Raw genomic sequence first — 21,144 nt, forward strand, 5'->3', positions numbered from 1 at the left:
AAAAATACAAAAAATTAGCCGGGCGAGATGGCGGGCGCCTGTAGTCCCAGCTACTCGGGAGGCTGAGGCAGGAGAATGGCGTACAAAACCCGGGAGGCGGAGCTTGCAGTGAGCTGAGATCCGGCCACTGCACTCCAGCCTGGGCGACAGAGCGAGACTCCGTCTCAAAAAAAAAAAAAAAAAAAAAACAAAAAACAAAAAACAAAAAACTTGTAGAAAGGGTGACATTAGTAAGATGGAAAAATAAAAGGTGTCCTCTTTGTCTATTCCGCCACAGCAAGAAAATTTGTTGGCCATCCCTGACAAAAATACCTTTGTGAGAGAACCAGTCCTCATGGCTTGAACCTGTAATAACAGCTACGTGGTATGTTACGGTTGGAGAATTGCTTCAGGCCAGGATTTCAAGACCAGCCTGGGTTATGTAGCAAGACCCCATCTCCAAAATAAGTGCCTTTAAGAGATCTTTAAGGTCCAGGGATGAAGTTGTGAAATTCTGCTAAGCCAAAGATTGAGGAGTGTTCTCTTCAGAAGGTAGGCTGTCATTCCAGTGGCAAACTACAGGACCCCTGGTCTTGGCTGCAGTACAGGAAATGGCCAACCCACCTTGGTCCCACTGAGAATTCTGAATTTACTCTGTAATTACTTCAAAATTCTTTCAGCCACAGTCTGGGAGAGATTCTTTACTTTCACAGGCCTGGAGGAAGACACCCGTTTATAGCCATGGGGGCAGGCCTGCAGACCCTGGCTTTTAATGTGGTGCCTGAAGCAGTTCAAAGTTTCAGTTCCAGCTTCCTGGGCCACAGTTTATGGCCAGTTCTCTTTACCTAGAAAGCAACACAGTGACCCGAGGAAATTCTCTTTGGTACTCAGCAAAAGCCGTACTCATTTACATCCCAATTTAAGGCACATTATATACAGACCCAACTACAAAAACTTGCCCTACAGAGCAAAATTTTGAAGGATATCATCTGTCCAAAAATAATATGGGAATTACAACTATCTAAGCCCCTTGTAACAAGCCAACTAAAGGTGGATGCTAGTGCAGACCCAGCAATCTTGTGACCAAGCTACAACCCCTCTCCATCACAAACCCAGTGGGAATCCCATCACCCTGGGGGTCCAATGGAAGATCTTTACCTCCTGAAACCAGTTTATAGCAACTTGAAGAGGTGTTTGCTTCTTAAAATTCACAGACACCAAATGCAAAATTATATTGTGCAGCCTGTCAATGCTTCCAATTTAACATAGCACTGAAGCAGAATTATGTGGCAGAATAATTAGTGAAAACAATTTTCAAAAAGCCATTGAAACTGAACACAAATAAGTAAAAATTTGCTGTTTGTAGATTACATGATCTTATATATAGAAAACCATAAGCAGTGCATTAAAACCTGTCTAAGTTAATAAACTCAGTAAATTCACAAAATATAAAATTAACATACAAGTTATGGTCCCATACACTTAAGACAAACTATCTGATAAAATAGATGAAAAAAATCTTATTTACAATAGCATTAAAATAATAAATTTCTGGCTGGGCGCAGTGGCTCACAACTGTAATCCCAGCTCTTTGGGAGGCCAAGGAGGGTGGATCATCTGAGGTCAGGAGTTCAAGACTAGCCTGACTAACATGGTGAAACCTCATCTCTACTAAAAATACAAAAAATCAGCTGGGCATGGTGGCAAGTGCCTGTAATCCCAGCTGCTTGAAAGGCTGAGGCAGGAGAATTGCTAGAACCCAGGAGGTGGAGTTTGCAGTGAGCTGCGACGACGCCATTGCACTCTATTCTGGGCAAGAAGAGTGAAACTACAGCTCAAAAACATAAATAAATAAATAAATAAATAAATAAATAAACATATCTCTGAGAACAAATTTGACCAAGGACATAAAAATTCTTTACACTGAAAGATATAAGATAGCTAGGAAAAGAAAGAGAGAAGACACAAATAAATTTAGAAATGTTTTATGACTCTGAGTTGAAAGAATATAGATTCAATAAATACAGATTCAATAAGCTCCCTATAAAAATTCCAGTGGCAAGTTTTTTCCACAGTAATGGAAAATACAAGACTAAAGTTTACATGAAACTACAATAAACTTTGAATAGCCAAAGCAATCTGGAGGAAAAATAAAGCAGAACATCATATTTTATCATTCCAAACTATCTCTCAATAACATACTAAAAATTAAAAAGATGGAATGTGCAGAAAAATTAAAAATTCAATGGAAAAGAAACCACTACTCCATTCATTTCAGACATGATGCAAAAAGAGAACTTAAAAAATAGCTTAACATAGAGTTTTTGAAAATTATGCAGATATTTGTGTGTCCCTAAAACAATGAAAAAGGAGTCAGATTGTACAGTCTCTTATATGCCATGAGGACTTTGGCTCTCACTGTAAACTTGAAAAAAAATGACTGAAAGTAGAATTTTTAGAGAATTTAAAAGCATAAGACAGAAAATGCCCCTATGTGAGAACAAAGAAAAAAAAAAACAAGCCTCAGACTTCTAGAAACTATACCCTTTGGAACACAGCTTCCCAAATGACATTTTAAGGATTTACTTTCTCCTTGACCTTTGGATCTCTTATCTGTTGTATTGGCTTTCACTCTCACCTACCTGGGGTTTTGGCTACCATCTCATGTCTCTTCATATTCCAGGGCTCTTTTCCTTGCTCCAGACAGGTGATCAGGTCTGGCTTAGAGACAATAATACCTGTTTTATTAAAAATAAGTAACATGCATCTTGGTCATATTCTCCAATTATCAACTTAGTAAAGTGCTCAGTAAAGAGGATGTAATACAATATTCTAATACATTTATCCCAAAATACTGATTTATAAAAATTTTTTAAAAAATATTTAGAAAACACTGTATATTTGTAGGTTCTTAATTCACTACCCAGTAGTACTGAATTAAAAAATTGGTGGTAGCAATTAGATTTTAAGGTGTGGGCAATAGTATTTTACACCACTAAATTTCTGGAATTACCACTAATCTAGAGTGAGGGATACAGATCAGCTCAGCAATGTGGAAAGTTCATCTCAAGATGAAACATCTTGAAATTTCTTTTTCCTACACTGACAAATCCTTATGATTTTCTTGAAAATAGGAATTTGAAACTCATTTATGCAAAACATAATTATCAAAAATGACAAAATTAGCAAATAATTCTACAAAAAAAACCAAAAATGAAGTCTTTAGGGTACATTAGGAATTGAGTATTGAAGTTATCCTCACCCAGGAAGACCAGGTTTCTGTAGTTCTCTAACATCACATCCCAATATAAATCCTGCTGAACAGTGTCCAGGCATTCCCACTCCTCCAGAGAGAATTCTACAGTCACATCCCTAAATGTCAGTGGTCCCTGAAAAACACACACACAAGACACACATGTATTTACCAAGTGGTCATGGACGGAATTTTTAATTTCACTCAAGGTGTAATTACAGAGTAGAGAGAACAGGTTCTGACTTATAGGAGTGACTGAAATTATCCAAGAAAATAATTTTTTTTTTTTTTTTTTTTGAGACGGAGTCTCGCTCTGTCGCCCAGGCTGGAGTGCAGTGGCCGGATCTCAGCTCACTGCAAGCTCCGCCTCCCGGGTTTACGCCATTCTCCTGCCTCAGCCTCCCAAGTAGCTGGGACTACAGGCACCCGCCAACTCGCCCGGCTAGTTTTTTGTATTTTTTAGTAGAGACGGAGTTTCACAGTGTTAGCCAGGATGGTCTCGATCTCCTCACCTCGCGATCCACCCATCTCGGCCTCCCAAAGTGCTGGGATTACAGGCTTGAGCCACCGCGCCCGGCCAAGAAAATAATTTTTAACCCAGAAATATTCTCTAATGTATTCTCTGACTCTAAAAAACACCCCCCCACACACATTTACCAAGTGGCCACAGGCAGAATTTTTAATGTGACTCGGGGTCAAATGAGAGAGAACTGGTTCTGACTTATAGAAGTGACTAAAATTATCTAATAAAATAATTTTCAACATAGAAATATTCTCTAATGTATTCTTTTTACTTTTCTATTTTTATTATACTTAAGTTCTAGGGTGCATGTGCAAAACGTGCAGGTTTGTTACATATGTATACATGAGCCATTCACATTAGGTATATCTCCTAATGCTATCCCTTCCCTCTCCTCCAACCCCACTACAGGCCCCTTTGTGTGATGTTCCCCACCCCGTGTCCAAGTGTTCTCATTGTTTAATTCCCACCTACGAGTGAGAACATGTGGTGTTTGGTTTTCTGTCCTTGCGATAGTGTGCTCAGAATGATGGTTTCCAGTTTCATCCATGTCCCTGTAAAGGACATGAACGCATCCTTTTTTTATGGCTGCATAATATTCTATGGTGTATATGTGCCACATTTTCTTAATTCAGTCTATCATTGATGGACATTTGGGTTGGTCCCAAGTCTGTGCTATTGTGAATAGTGCCACAGTAAACATACGTATGCATGTGTCTTTACAGCAGCAGCATGATTTATAATCCTTTGGGCATATTCCCAGTAATAGGATGGCTGGGTCAAATGTATTTCTAGTTCTAGATCCTTGAGGAATCGCCTGTCTTCCACAATGGTTGAACTGGTTTACAGTCCTAACAACAGTATAAATGCGTTCCTATTTCTCCACATCTTCTCCAGCACCTGTTGTTTCCTTACTTATAACTACCTGATAGAGGTTCCAAGATGGCTGAATAGGAACAGCTCCAGTCTACAGCTCCCAGCATGAGCGACACAGAAGATGGGTGATTTCTGCATTTCCAACTGAGGAATCGGGTTCATCTCACTGGGGCTTGTCAGACAGTGGGTGCAGTACATGGAGTGTGAGCTAAAGCAGGGTGGGGTGTTGTCTCACCCAGGAAATGCAATGGGTAGGGGAATTCCCTTTCCTAGCCATGGGAAGCCGTGACAGACAGTACCTAAAAAATTGGGACATTCTCACCCTAATACTGCTCTTTTCCAACACTCTTAGCAAACGGCACACCAGGAGATTATATCCCATGCCTGGCTCGGAGGGTCCCAGGCCCACAGAGCCTCACTCACTGCTAGCACAGCAGTCTGAGATCCAACTGCAAGGCAGCAGTGAGGCTGGGGGAGCGGCGTCCACCATTGCTGAGGCTTGAGTAGGTAAACAAAGCAGCCAGGAAGCTCCAACTTGGTGGAGCCCACCGCAGCTCAAGGAGGCCTGCCTGCCTCTATAGACTCTACCTCTGGGGACAGGGCATAGCTGAACAAAAGGTAGCAGAAACTTCTTCAGACTTAAACATCCCTGTCTGACAGCTTTGAAGAGAGTAGTGGTTCTCCCAGCATGGAGTTTGAGATCTGAGAATGAACAGATTGCCTCCCCTGACCCCTGAGTAGGCTAATTGGGACACACCTCGAGAGGTGACAATGTGCTAGCAGCCCTCATTCTCAGCACCTCCTTGGCCTCCGCATGCACTCTGGCGGTGCTTGAGGAGTCCTTCAGCCCGCCACCACACCATGGGACCCGTCTCTGGGCTGGCTGAGGCCGAAGCTGCCTCCCTCTGCTTGCCGGGAGGTGTAGAAGGAGAGACACAGGCGCGAACCGGGGCTGTTGGCCGCGCTCGTGGGCCAGTGCAAGTTCCCGCAGGCGTGGACATGAGCTCAGCGGGCCTGCACATAGAGCAGCCAGCTGGCGCCACCAGCCCAGGGCAGTGAGAGGCTTAGCACCAGGGCCAGCAGCTGCGGAGGTTGCGCCCGGTCCCCCAGCAGTGCTGGCCTCCCGGCCTGACGGTGCTACACTCAAATTCTTAGCTGTCTCCCCACGAGGCAGGGCTCAGGACCTGCAGCCCACCATGTCTGAGCTCCCCTGCCTGCAGTGGGCTCTCGCTCTGCGGGAGCCTCCTGGATGGGCACCACCCAGTGCTCCATGGTACCCGGTCCCATCCAGAGTCCAAGGGCTGAGGAGTGCAGGCACAGCTCAGGACTGGCGGGCAGCTCCACCTGCAGCCCCAGTGCAGGATCCACTACGTGAAGCCAGCTGTGCTCCTGAGCCAGATGGGGACTTGGAAAACTTTTATATCTAGCTGGAGGATTGTATGTGCACCAATCAGCACTCTGTATCTAGCTAATCTGGTGGGGACTTGGAGAACTTTTATGTCTAGCTAGAGGATCTTAAATACGCTCTAGCTCAGGGTTTGTAAATACACCAATCAGTATTCTGTGTCTAGCTCAAGCTTGTAACTATACCAATTGGTACTCTGTATCTAGCTAACTCTGTGTCTAGCTAACCTAGTGGGGACTTGGAGAACTTTTCTGTCTAGCACTCTGTGTCTAGCTCAAGGATTGTAAATGCACCAATCAGCTCTCTATAAAATGGACCAATCAGCAGGATGTGGGTGGGGTCAGATAAGGGAATAAAAGCAGGCTGCGCGAGCCAGCAGTGGCAACCTGCTGGGGTCCCCTTCCACACTGTTGAAGCTTTGTTCTTTCGCTCTTTGCAGTAAATCTTGCTGCTGTTCACTCTTTGGGGCCACGCTGCCTTTATGAGCTGTAACACTGCGAAGGTCTGCAGCTTCACTCCTGAAGCCAACGAGACCACGAACCCACTGGGAAGAATGAACAACTCCAGATGTGCTGCCTTTAAGAGCTGTAACACTCACCATGAAGGTCTGCAGCTTCACTCCTGACAGCGAGACCATGAACCCACCAGAAGGAAGAAGCTCCAGACACATCTGAATGTCTGAAGGAACAAACTCCGGACACACCATCTTTAAGAACTGTGTAACACTCACCACGAGTGTCCGTGGCTTCATTCTTGAAGTCAGTGAGACCAAGAACCCACCAATTCTGGACACAATCTCCCAGTAGGGGCTGACTGACACCTCATGCAGCTGGGTGCCCCTCTGAGATGAAGATTCCAGAGGAAGGATCAGGCAGCAACATTTGCCATTCTACAATACTTGCTGTTGTGCAGCCTCTGCTGGTGATACCCAGGTAAACAGGGTCTGGAGTGGACCTCCAGCAAACTCCAATAGACCTGCAGTAGAGGGTCCTGACTGTTAGAAGGAAAACTAACAAATAGAAAGGACATCTCTAATGTATTATCTAACTCTGAGAAAAGAGAGTGGCATAGGAGCCACAACATCAGTATATATATGCTATTTTTCTGAATAAAGTATAAACTTAAGGGCATAAACACAAACGTACATTTTTGAGTGCTACATTTACATCACACAGAATGAGTTGTGTATATTTTTCAGATCAAAAAGACATGTTGAGTTAGAAGGTACCTCTCAAATTTTAATGTGTAGAATAAACTGGATATCTTGTTAATGCAGATTATTTTTTCAGAAGATCTAGAATAAAGTCTGAGTTTCTGAATTTCTTTTTTATTTTTTTAGCTTCTGAATTTCTTTTTTTTTTTTTTTGAGACGGAGTCTCGCTCTGTCGCCCAGGGTGGAGTGCAGTGGCTGGATCTCAGCTCACTGCAAGCTCCGCCTCCCGGGTTCACGCCACTCTCCTGTCTCAGCCTCCCGAGTAGCTGGGACTACAGGCACCCACCATCTCACCCGGCTAGTTTTTTGTATTTTCTTAGTAGAGACGGGGTTTAACCGTGTTAGCCAGGATGGTCACGATCTCCTGACCTTGTGATCCGCCCGTCTCGGCCTCCCAAAGTGCTGGGATTACAGGCTTGAGCCACTGCACCCGGCCTAGCGTCTGAATTTCTAACAAGTTCACGAGTAATGCCAATGTTTTTGGCCCAAGAAGAATATTTTGTCAAACATCCAGTAAGTAAAAGACCCTGTGTTTTTCCTAGTATTTCTGGACTGTAAAAGATGATGAGCCGGGTGCAGTGACTGAAGCCTGTAATCCCAGCACTTTGGGAGGCCGAGATGGGCGGATCACGAGGTCAGGAGATCAAGACCATCCTGGCTAACACGGTGAAACCCCGTCTCTACTAAAAAATACAAAAAACTAGCCGGGCGAGGTGGCGGGCGCCTGTAGTCCCAGCTACTTGGGAGGCTGAGCCAGGAGAATGGTGGGAACCCAGGAGGCAGAGTTTGCAGTGAGCTGAGATCCGGCCACTGCACTCCAGCCTGGGCGACAGAGCGAGACTCCGTCTCAAAAAAAAAAAAAAAAAAAAAAAAAAAAAAAAAAAAAGATGATGAGAGCTTTCACTTACTCTCTAGACAGATATATGCAAAGAAAACCTAGGACAGAGGGGCAGCTACCAGATAAAATGTGATGGTTTATGCACATCAGCTGCATAAAAATAATTTATAATGAAAAGAAAAATAATTAGCTTTCTAGTAAAAAAAAAAAATCTGTCACAGAGCTCCTAAACCAAGTGAATCACTAATATTAACTGCACTAGGACAAATTTTTGTGATGTGCTGATGCACAAAAGAACATAGCATCACCACTGTGACATTTTCCCCAAAAGTAAATTGTAGTCCGAATTTAACCATAAAGAACCATCTGTTAGGCCGGACGCGGTGGCTCAAGCCTGTAATCCCAGCACTTTGGGAGGCCGAGATGGGCGGATCACGAGGTCAGGAGATGGAGACCATCCTGGCTAACACGGTGAAACCCCATCTCTATTAAAAAATACAAAAAAACTAGCCGAGCGAGGTGGCGGGCGCCTGTAGTTCCAGCTACTGGGGAGGCTGAGGCAGGAGAATGGTGTAAACCCAGGAGGCGGAGCTTGCAGTGAGCTGAGATCTGGCCACTGCACCCCAGCCTGGGTGACAGTGCCAAACTCCGTCTCAAAAAAAAAAAAAAAAAAACAAAAACCATCTGTTTTATGCAAAGTTCAAGACAGAGATATCTCCCATGTTCTGTCATTTTTAATAGTGATTTTAAGTAGTCTTTCTTTCTTTTCTTTTCTTTTTTTTTTTTTTTTTGAAACGGAGTCTCGCTCTGTCGCCCAGGCTGGAGTGCAGTGGCGCAATCTCGGCTCACTGCAAGCTCCGCCTCCCAGGCCCAGGCCATTCTCCTGCCTCAGCCTCCCGAGTAGCTGGGACCACAGGTGCCTGCCACCGCGCCAGGCTAATTTTTTGTATTTTTAGTAGAGACGGGGTTTCACCGTGTTAGCCAGGATAGTCTCGATCTCCTGACCTTGAGATCCGCCCATCTCAGCCTCCCAAAGTGCTGGGATTACAGGCGTGAGCCACCGCGCCCGGCTTAAGTAGTCTTTCTTTAGCACTCTAGAGAGCAGGTATTTTCCAACTTTTTTTTCAGGACTTTCTGGGTAATAAATGCCATGCTCTTTAAATAAACCTTTTCTTAATCCTGTTCTGCATACAGTTAATGAAGAACACAGATGGAACCTCAACATTACAAGTTTTCCATTTTTACTAAGAACCCCATTCTTCTTCCAATAGGAATCTTGAGTATTCACACCTTCCCAGCCACAAAGGGAACATTTTTAATACAGCAGATTACAAATGCATAAAGAGAATTCTGCATGGCATATAAGAAGCCATGATGTAGAAGGCTCTAGTATACGGAAAAAAACATTTTTCAGAGACCCTTGACTATTATAAGAATTTTTTAAGTAGTTAAACTCATTAGCAGGGAAAAACACAAGTAGAGAAGTAAAGGTTTGCATGTAAAAATGCATGGCATTTCAGAAGGCACAGTGGACACAGCTCTTGATGAGACACGTTTAGCTTAAAAAAAAAAATTTTTTTTTCCTCCTTCTCTGGAATTCCTGCTCAGATGACATTTTCTGCACCAATTACACCTGCATCTTGAGAATATGCCTTTAAAGGTGTCAGCACCACCCATGTACCTCCTTCCACCACACCCACAGGCAGAAGGACCAAGACCTGCAGAAAAATTCCATCCATTTCTATCCCTTATACCAGAAGAGATTCAGGATCAATGAGCTGCTCCATGAAGATCAAAGTATAAGTTTCTTCTTTTCTGTCCTAGGGTGCCACAGACAGCAGCAATTTCTGCTATAGTAATGGTAATATGGGCCACAGTGCCTTGTCTCTCTCAAACCCAAACAAAACAGGCCCTGTAACCACCGTTAAGTGCAAAGGTTTCTACCTTAATTCTCTTGAATGTCTTGAACCCTTCATTGTTGATTCTGGCCTCACCATGGAATTAGATGAGGTACTTAATTAAAACAACAAGGCCGGGCGCGGTGGCTCAAGCCTGTAATCCCAGCACTTTGGGAGGCCGAGACGGGCGGATCACAAGGTCAGGAGATCGAGACCATCCTGGCTAATACGGTGAAACCCCGTCTCTACTAAAGAATACAAAAAACTAGCCCGGCGACGAGGCGGGCGCCTGTAGTCCCAGCTACTTGGGAGGCGGAGGCAGGAGAATGGCCTGAACCTGGGAGGCGGAGCTTGCAGTGAGCTGAGATCTGGCCATCGCACTCCAGCCTGGGCGACGGAGCCAGACTCCGTCTCAAAAAAATAAAAAAATAAAAAAATAAAACAACAAGTATGATTCCACCTAAAACAATAAACAAAACCTGTGGGAAAAGCGCCAAGTAAGGATTTTTCTGCAAATTGGCCATGTAATCCTAATTAGAGGTCTGGGCTTATAACCACTTAGCTAAGCATTGGCTCTCAAGCTTTAAGGAGTGTATAAATCACTTGGTAATTTTGGCCCCACTCTTTGTAATGTGATTCTGTAGGTTTGAAAAGGGTCCAAAATGAATGTTTTAAACCAGTCCCCTGACAATGTTGATGTTGCTCTCCCTGGGCTCATGATCAACATTAGTTAGAGAAAGCAGGCACAGCACAGAGTCCCTTACACTCAGCACTCTTGTCACAACATAAATACTTCTAGGGCAAATGAAGACAACCACTCTCCATCCTAAAGTATCATTTTCTTTGCTGGCTCTGTAGAGTATACAGAGGAAATAGAAAGCAGCCATGTCTGAATAAGTCTGAGTTTAAATAACAACATGTACCAGTGTACTGATGGAAGTTCATTAAACATTGCACTTTATGTGCTCAAGAGGATGTTACAGAGCACTGTGCTGGGAATACACATTATGTGACAATCCTCATAACACCCTGGAAGTTGGTACTAAGTGCTTAATAATTTCCAGTATTTAGATAAAGGGCACAGCATTTTAGTATTTTTGTTTCTCTGTCATTATTTTTTAAAATGTATAGAATGCCGGGCGCGGTGGCTCAAGCCTGTAATCCCAGCACTTTGGGAGGCCGAGACGGGCGGATCACGAGGTCAGGAGATCGAGACCATCCTGGCTAACACGGTGAAACCCCCTCTCTACTAAAAACTACAAAAAAAAAAAAAAAAAAAACTAGCTGGGCGAGCTGGCGGCGCCTGTAGTCCCAGCCACCCGGGAGGCTGAGGCAGGAGAATGGCGTGAACCCAGGAGGCGGAGCTTGCAGTGAGCTGAGATCAGGCCACAGCACTCCAGCCTGGGTGACAGAGGGAGACTCCGTCTCAAAAAAATAAATAAATAAAATAAAATAAAATAAAATGTACAGAAGAAAAGCTAAATAGATGAGAGGGATAAAGAATAAGCTTAACGTAGATTAGAGGAATTTTTATTGTGTTTATATTTAATTTTTTGTGACTTGTGGAGCAACTACTGATTTGTAAGAATAGAAAACAAGTTGCTAAATGGAATGTCTCTGCAAGCACTGGTTTTAATAAAAAATTTAAAAAGTAAGACCGTAAAATACATACCTTATTATTCCCATTTGTCTGCTTTTGGATTTCAGGAAATTGTGAGCACCACCTCTAGAAAGGCAGCAGGATTCACCAATCAAAACTCTGTTATTAAATCAGTTCTTTGAGGCAAGACTCCACGGTGGGGACAGGCCTAAATAAAGCCCCAAGTACGGTGAATCTAAACACAACTGGAGCAGGGAGTGAAGCCTATGTAGAATTCTGTTCTCTATGACACTGGGGTACTTCCATTTCTGTTTCCTAAGCTTACCTAAGAAAAACAAATCCCAGAGTTTGTGTAACTTTAAACTTTTTTAGTTACTGCCCTGTCAATTTTATAATATATACTAATAATCCATTTAAACAAATATCTTAAGGATATCTAGAATAATTTTATTAGAAAATAAATATGTATTTTTAGCAAAGTAAAAGAAATAAAAATAATAACAACTATTCTGTCCATAAACATCCCTTCAGGTGATGACATCAGAAGTCACAACAGGCCGGGCGCGGTGGCTCAAGCCTGTAATCCCAGCACTTTGGGAGGCGGAGACGGGCGGATCACAAGGTCAGGAGATCGAGACCTCCTGGCTAACACGGTGAAACCCCGTCTCTACTAAAAATACAAAAAAAAACTAGCCGGGCGAGGTAGCAGGCGCCTGTAGTCCCAGCTACTCGGGAGGCTGAGGCAGGAGAATGGCGTGAACCCGGGAGGCAGAGCTTGCAGTGAGCTGAGATCCGGCCACTACACTCCAGCCTGGGCGACAGAGCGACACTCCGTCTCCAAAAAAATAATTAATAAATAAATAAATAAATAAATAAATAAAACATGCTTTTCCTTGAAAAGTAAGAAATTATGTAAGGTATGTTTCAATTAATTGAATAACTGTCTTTGTTTCTCACTTCTGTAATATGCTTCCCCCTGCACAGATCTCCCCCCACCCTACAAAATGCTTAAAAGGTAACTGAACCCTTTGTTCAGGGCTCAGTCCTTTTGGATGTTAATCCGACTGGGCCGGTGCACCTAAATAATAAATCCTCCTCAACCTCTCTGTCTGATTCTTAAATTATCCCACAACAGTAGGGACCACGACTGCTTCATCTATTATTCTAATGACCACATGAGACGGAAGCATTTAGTTTGAATCTCCAGAACATGATCTTTTCCTCCCAAGTACCAGGAATCTGAAGAAACCGTCATCTGGGTACCAACCAAAGATATCTCTTGTATGAGGGAAGGAACAAACACAGGATGACCCATTTCTCTTACACTGAGACAGAAGCAGAATTAACCACTCTTGTCAGTGTGACACAACTCTGCTCCAGAAATCCTCAAATGTCTCAAAGATGCCCAGGTGATTCCAGGAGGATTTCTCGTGACCTGCGCTGATGGCCCCAAATGTAAGCCTAAGCCAAAGCCAAAGCTGATCTTTGACAAAAACAGAAGAGATTTAGGCTGATTCTAAATAGAAAATGGAAGGGCCCTGGTAAAGCTCCAGAACCAGGATCACCTGTCCTGACAAAAACAGAAGAGATTTAGGCTGATTCTAAATAGAAAATGGAAGGGCCCTGGTAAAGCTCCAGAACCAGGATCACCTGTCCTGATTTGCTAGCTTTTGGGTAAGAGAAAGGATAAAAATGTTCTACTCCAGTAATCACATTTTATAAGTAGGTATAGTTGTGTTCATGGCTGTGATACTTTGTAGTCTTGATCTCTCACTCCTAAGATGCTTATCTTTACTAAAGATTCTGCTATCTATTTACACTGGGATCCTCTCATGTAACTGTACCAGGTGACTGGACAAGACGTGAAAAGCTCAAAGGGCCACATTCTCAAAGGGGTTCTTTTTAAGATGTCACAATGCAGAAAAATTCCTCCTGTTGGTTTTCATTACCTTCTTAATCTAAAACCTGGCCCTGTCTTGTGAATCTCAGGCAGAGGCCAGCTCTTACATATATCTCAATAGAGGCAAAAAAAAAAAAAAAAAAAAAAAAAAAAAAAAAAAAAGCTTTGAACAAAATTAACATCCTTATGTTAAAAGCCCTCAACCAATTAGGCATTGAAGGTACTTTACTTTAAAATAATGAATTATCTATGACAAACCCACAGCCCACATACTGAATGGACACAAGCTGGAAGCATTTCTCTTTAAAAAATGGCACAAGATAAGAATGTCTTCTGTCACCACTCCTATTCAACATAGAATTGGAAGTCCCAGCCAGAGCAATCAGGTGAGGAAAAAAAAAAAAGAGAATCCAAACAGGAAGAGGACATCAAACTAAGTTTGCTGTCAGACAACAAGATTCTATACCTAGAAAAGACTATAGTCATGGCAGAAAAGCTCTTTAAACTGACAAACAACTGCAAAAAAGTTTCAGGATACAAAATAAATGTACAAAAATCAGTAGCATCCGTGTACATCAACAATATCTGAGCTAAAAGCCAAATCAAAAACAAAATCTCATTCACAACTGCCACAGAAAAATAATTATCTAGGAATACAGCTAACCAGAGAGGTACAAGATCTCTATGACAAAAAGAAAAACAACAAAAACAAAAACATTGCTTAAATAAGTCAGAGATGACAAATGGAAAATCATTTTATGCTCATGGATAGAAAAGATCAATAGCATTAAAATGGGCATACTGCCCAAAGAAATCTACAGATCTAATACTACTCCTATCAAAGTACCAAAAATATTCTTTATTTTTTCTTTTTGAGATGGAGTTTCACTTTTGTTGCCCAGGTTGGAGTGCAATGGCTTGATCTCAGCTCACCACAACCTCTGCCTCCTGGGTTCAAGCGATTCTCCTGCTTCAGTCTGAGTAACTGGGATTACAAGCATGGGCCACCATGCCCGGCTAATTATTTCTGTATTTTTAGTAGAGACGAGGTTTCTCCACGGTGGTTAAGCTGGTCTCGAACTCCCGACCTCAGGTGATCCGCCCACCTCGACCTTCCCAAAGTGCTGGGATTACAGGCGTGAACCACCGTGCCTGGCCCAAAAATATTCTTAACAGAACCAGAATAATCTGTTTTAAAATTCATATGGAACAACAACAAGAAAAGAGCCCAAATAACCAAGGCAATTCTAAGCAAAAGAAACAGAGCTGGAGGGCTTACATTACCAAACTTCAAACTATACTACAGGGTTACAGTAACAAAAGCAGCATGGTACTGGTACAAAAACAGGCTCAGAGACCAAAACAAAATATTAAAGCACCCCAAAATTATTCTGCACACCTACAACCATCTGATCTTTGACAAAGCTGACAAGAGGAATTTGAGAAAAATTCCCTATTTAATAAGTTTTGCTGGAATAACTAGCTAGTACTATGTAGAAGACTGAAACTGGACCCCTCTCTTACACTATATATAAAAATCAAGATTGATTACGCCAGGCACCGTAGTTCATGCCTATAATCCCAGCACTTTGGGAGGCCGAGGCGGGCAGATTGCCTGAGGTCATGAGTTTGAGACCAGCCTGGCCAATATGGTGAAACTTCATCTCTACTAAAAATACAAAAATTAGGCCGGGCATGGCGGCTCACACTTGTAATCCCAGCACTTTGGGAGGCCGAGGCTGGTAGATCACGAGGTCAGGAGATCAAGACCATCCTGGCTAACATGGTGAAACCCTGTCTTTACTAAAAATACAAAAAATTAGCCAGGCGTGGTGGCCGGCACCTGTAGTCCCAGCTACTCGGGAGGCTGAGGCAGGAGAATGGTGTGAACCCAGGAGGTGGAGTTTGCAGTGAGCTGAGATTGCGCCACTGCACTCCAGTCTGGGAGACACAGCAAGACTCCATCTCAAAAAAAAAAAAAAAAATTAGCTGGCCATGGTGGTGGGCACCTGTAATCCCAGCTACTCAGGAGGCTGAGGCAGAATTGCTTGAACCCAGGAGGCTGAGATTGCAGTGAGATAGCGCCACCACACTCCAGCCTGGGTGACAGAGCAAGACTCCATTGGGCGGGGGCGGGGGGGGGGGGGGGGGGGGGGCGGGGAGGCGGGAATTAGGCAAAAGACATCAACAGATGCTTTTCAAAAAAAGACATACATGTGGTTAACAAGCATATGAAAAATGCTCATCACTAATCATTAGAGAAACGCAAAGAAAAACTACAATGAGGCATCATCTCACACAACTCTGAATGGCTATTACTAAAAAGTGAAAAATATCACGATGCTGGCAAGGTTGTAAAGGGAATGCTTATACACTGCTGGTGGGAGTGTGAATTAGTTCAACCATTATAAAAAGCAAGGTAGTGATGCCTCATATAAGTAAAAACAGAATTACCATTTGACCTAGCAACCTCGTAATTGGGTATATACTCAAAGAAATATAAATTATTCCATCATAAAAACACATGCACATGCATGTTCACTGCAGTACTATTCACAATAGCCAAGACATGGAATCAACCTAAATGTCTATCAATGATAGACTGGATAAAGAAAATATGGTATGGGCAGGTATGGTGGCTCATGCCTGTAATCCAACACTTTGGGACGCCAAAGCAGGTAGACTGCCAGAGCTCAGGAGTTTGAGAGCAGCCTGAGCAACACGGCCAAACCTCATGTCTACAAAAAATAGAAAAATAAAAAATTAGTGGGTGTGGTGGCACGTGACTGTAGTCTCAGCTACTTGGAGGGCTGAGGTAGGAGGATTGCTTGAGCTCAGGAGATTGAGGCGGCATTGAGCCTAGATCACACCACTCCACTTCAGCCTGGGTGAAAGAGTAAGACCCTTTCTTCAAATAAGAATAAAATAGCCGGGCGCGGTGGCTCAAGCCTGTAATCCCAGCACTTTGGGAGGCCGAGACGGGCGAATCACGAGGTCAGGAGATCGAGAACATCCTGGCTAACACGGTGAAACCCCGTCTCTACTAAAAAATACAAAAAACTAGCGGGCGAGGTAGTGGGCGACTATAGTCCCAGCTACTCGGGAGGCTGAGGCAGGAGAATGGCATGAACCCGGGAGGCGGAGCTTGCAGTGAGCTGAGATCAGGCCACAGCACTCCAGCCTGGGCGGCAGAGCGAGACTCCGTCTCAAAAAAAAAAAAGAATAAAATAAAAGATTTAATAAAAACAAATTATGGTACATAAGCATCATGGAATACTGTGTGGGCATAAAAACAAAACAAAAACAAAAACAAAAATCAAAAGGCCAGGCACCATGGCTCACGCCTGTAATCCCAGCACTTTGGGAGGCCGAGGTGGGCGGATCACGAGGTCAGAAGATCGAGACCATCCTGGCTAACATGGTGAAACCCCATCTCTACTAAAAATATGGTAGTCCCAGTTGGTGGGCACCTGTAGTCCCAGCTACTCGGGAGGCTGAGGCAGGAGAATGGCGTGAACCCGGGAAGCGGTGGCTGCAGTGAGCTGAGATCATGCCACTGCACTCCAGCCTGGGCTACAGAGCAAGACTCAGTCTCAAAAAAAAAAAAAAAGAAAGAAACAAACAAATAAAAGAAACAAAATCATGTCCTTTGTAGCAACATGGATGAAGCTAGAGACCATTATTCTTAGAAAACTAATGCAGAGACAGTAAAGCCAGCACTTTGGGAGGCCGAGGCGGGTGGATCACCTGAGATCAGGAGTTTGAGACCAGCCTGGCCAACATGGTGAAACCCCCTCTCTACAAAAATACAAAAATTAGCTGGGTGTAGTGGCAGGCACCTGTAATTCCAGCTACTTGGGAGGCTGAGGCAGGAGAATCACTTTAACCAGGAAGGTGGAGGTTGCAGTGAGACAGGATTGTGCCACCACACTCCAGCCTGGGTGACAGAGCAAGACTCTGTCTCAAAAAATAATAATAAATAAATAAATATATGTTACATTTATACGAGCTAAACAATAAGAACACATAGACACAAAGAGAACAGACACTGAGGGCTAGTTCACGGTGGATGACAGGAGGACAAAAAATGTCAGAAAAAACACCTATTTGGTGCAATGTTTAGTATCTCAGTAACAATACAATCTGCACACCAAACCCCTATGACACAATTTTACCTATATAACAAACCCGCATGTGTACTCAGGAACAAAAAATAAAAGTTAAAAGGAAAAAAATCCATGAGTTTGGGAGAGTGCAATGTAGGCGATAGGACTGGTTTGTGCGATAGTGGCCCAGGTGTGACTCTACTCTAATTTATTTCTGCATTCATGCAGGCAGATGAGATAATGAACAGGTGGTCCAGAACCCTAGAGGGGTGGAGAAAACAGGTTGCTGCTGTAGATTCAGTGTTTGGGGAGGGGATATGCCAGGAGACTTGTAGACACTTGTGGATTTTTGGCAAGAAACGTTAGGATCAAAAATGCTGTGGTGAAATTCCTGAGGGTGGTGTCTAGCCCTGGGAGTGGTGTAGACACCTCAGTGTCTAGTGTGTGTGTTTGTGAGTGAGTAGAAATCCTGTGCTGGCAGCTGTGAAAAAAGGGAATCTGCTATCATAGCTTCTTTAAGATTTCAATCCTCTCTCTCTGGGAGGAGACCTAGAATCACAAAACAATGGGCACTGTGACAGAAAAGCAGAGCCTCCCAGAGTTTCATTCCAGGGCAGGCCTCTGTGTTGTCTTTCTTCTGGCACCAAATCTGTAGAGTTTGCTGAACACCAAGATTCTCCAATATCAACTCATTGTCTAAAATTTGCATTCTGACACCACCCATTCAGCACAGACCCTGATTCAGGACTCAGTCGCACAGTATTCTCCTTACTGCAGATGTCAGTAACAAATCCAATGAACCCATCTATGCTCCTGAGATACTGTTTAAAAATCGGGGACTCCCACGCCATAAGCGGTGGCTCTCTCCTGTAATCCCAGCACTTTGGGAGGCCAAGGCAGGAGGATCACCTGAGGTCTGGAGTTCGAGACCAGCCTAGCCCACATGAAACCTTGTCTCTACTAAAAATACAGTAGCCAGGCGTGGTGGCAGTTGCCTGTAATCCCAGCTATTTCGGAGGCTGAGACAGGAGAATCTCTTGAACCTGTGAGGCAGAGGTTGCAATGAGCAGAAATCTCGCCCCTGTACTCCAACCTGGGTGACAGCGAAACTCCTTCTCAAAAAAAGAAAAAAAAAAAAATCAGAAAATTATCCTCCTGTGGAGTGTGAAAATAATCAAATGGCAGGCAACTAGACTGAGGTGGTTATGGTCCCTGGATTCCTACTTTAAAGAAATTTAACTCAAATGTGTGGATTTTGTTTTGTTTTGTTTTTTGAGATGGCGTTTCACTCTTGCCCAGGCTGGAGTGCAATGGCGCAATCTTGGCCCACGGTAACCTATGCCTCCTGGGTTCAAGCGATTCTTCTGCCTCAGCCTCCCAAGTAGCTGGGATTACAGGCATGCACCACCACGCTCGGCTAACTTTGTATTTTTAGTAGAAACGGGGTTTCTCCATGTTGGTAAGGCTGATCTTGAACTCCGGACCTCAGGTGATCCGCCCACCTGGGCCTCCCAAAGTGTTGTGATTACAGGCGTGAGCCACAGCGCCCGGCCTCAAATGCATGTTTTTATAAATTACTAAACTGGGGGAAACAAAATTGATGCTTAGCTAACTATAATTAACCTCTGATTACATAACAAGGAAATGTCCGCCTTGATCGTACAAATTAAGAAACTATGTAACTGTACTTAGCCAATTATTGAGTTTAGTTTTCCTTATCGCACCTTATAAAAGTCTTTTCTTCAAGCCCTTGCTATGGACGACAAACGACAAACCATAGCTGGGTACTCTACATTTTTTTTTTTTTTTTTTGAGACGGAGTCTCGCTCTGTCGCCAGGCTGTAGTGCAGTGGCGCCATCTCGGCTCACTGCAACCTCTGACTTCCTGGTTCAAGCGATTCTCCAGTCTCAGCCTCCCTAGTAGCTGGGATTACAGGCACGTGACACCACGCCCGACTAATTTTTGTATTTTTAGTAGATACAGGGTTTCACCATACTGGCCTGGGATTACAGGCGTGAGTCCCCGCACCTGGCCTACAATTTTTGAATTACTCTTTAAATTACTTAATATTTTTGCAGTGACTTCTGTTCATTTTTAATACAAGAAAAGAGGGACTCAGAACCCCACAGACCAAAGCTCTTCCCATTCATGAACCCCGCACCCCAAGTCAGGATTCTCCTCTGACTACCCTCCCGTGGTCCCTGAACGATTTGGGAGAGAGGCCGCGGTGCGGGTGCAGAGCTGCCAAGAGAGGGCTCCAGACCAGGGTACAGTCACTGCGCAGGGAGGAGATAGGACGCCCAGGGTGCTGGCTGTCAGCACAGCCGCCATCTTGTGGCTGAAGGGGACTGTGGGCGAGCTGGCCAAGGAAAACTCCGCGCAGATTGTGTAGCTGACTGCGAGGAGGCCTGAGTCCCGCCACTGCCACTTCCCACGGTTCCAAACAGCCCCTTCCCCTCTCCCCGGATGTCCGACCCAGCATTCTCACCATTTCTAGGCTTCGAGGGGGGACCTGGCGTCTTAGCTGGGGATCTCCCAATACTTGCAGGTCACAGGGACACAGAGGCTGGGCTTCTAGGAGCAGAGGACATAGATTAGGGAAGACAAGACCTGCAGCTCCGTCTGCAGCGAGAGACAAAGTACCCGCCAAACCCGAAAGCCGCCCGGTCCGCTGCAGCTGCGTGTCTGATTGGACGGTTTCCGCCCAGCGTCCCTGATTGGATAATGTTGAAGGCCCCGCCCTTTCAGACCTTGAGTGACAGGAGATGTGATCGCATGCTGGCCTGAATGAAGAAAGAGTAACAGCTTCTAAGCTGCAGGCTTTTCAGGCAGGACTTCCTGCCTGAGCTGAGTCAGGCCCAACTAGGAGGTATTGGCATTTAACCTTGTGTGTAAGGTCATATGCGTTTATACCTAATACACTATATGGGCGGGAGCGGTGGCTCACGCCTGTAGTCCCAGCTACCCGGGAGGCTGAGGCAGGAGAATCCCTTAAACCTGGGAGGCGGAGGTTGCAGTGAGCTGAGATGGCTTTGAATTCCAGCCTGGGCAACAAGAGCGAAACTAAACTCCGTCCGAGGCAATCTTCTGAAATAGAATGTGAGCCAAAGGTGAATTTTAAATTTTCTAGTAGCCAAAGTTTAAAAAGAAAGAAGAAACAGGTCAAAGTGATTGTAACAATTTCAGTAACCTAATATATCCAAAATATTACTATATGAGCAATGTGAATTATTAATGTAGAATGTATATATTTGGAACTATATCTTTGGAAGTAAATCTGGGTTTTTTTGTTTGTTTGTTTGTTTTGAGACGGAGTTTCGCTCTTGTTGCCCAGGCTGGAGTGCAGTGGCACGATCTCAGTTCACCGCAACCTCTGCCTCCCGGGTTCAAGCGATTCTCCTGCCTCAGCCTCCTGAGTAGCTGGGATTACAGGCATGTGCCACGCTGCCCTGCTAATTTTTGTATTTTTAGTAGAGACGGGGTTTCTCCATGTTGGTTAGGCTGGTCTGGAACTCCCCACCTCAGGTGATCCGCCCGCTTCGGCCTCCCAAAGTG

General features: G+C 44.2%; 1 protein-coding gene across 1 annotated transcript in view; it reads right to left on the bottom strand.

The window, feature by feature from the left end:
* LOC104669300 (zinc finger protein 729) overlaps nt 1-20,204 on the bottom strand; it is a 148,969-nt gene extending 128,765 nt beyond the window's left edge. Inside the window, 3 exon segments of the mRNA XM_030912882.1 lie at nt 2,622-2,717; nt 3,242-3,368; nt 20,078-20,204. Coding sequence (XP_030768742.1) covers nt 2,622-2,717; nt 3,242-3,368; nt 20,078-20,080 — 226 coding nt within the window. The 5' untranslated portion in view covers nt 20,081-20,204.
* Between the last annotated feature and the right edge of the window lie 940 nt (nt 20,205-21,144).

This window comes from Rhinopithecus roxellana, chromosome 12 (assembly GCF_007565055.1).
Source record: "Rhinopithecus roxellana isolate Shanxi Qingling chromosome 12, ASM756505v1, whole genome shotgun sequence".
Taxonomy (NCBI): domain Eukaryota; kingdom Metazoa; phylum Chordata; class Mammalia; order Primates; family Cercopithecidae; genus Rhinopithecus; species Rhinopithecus roxellana.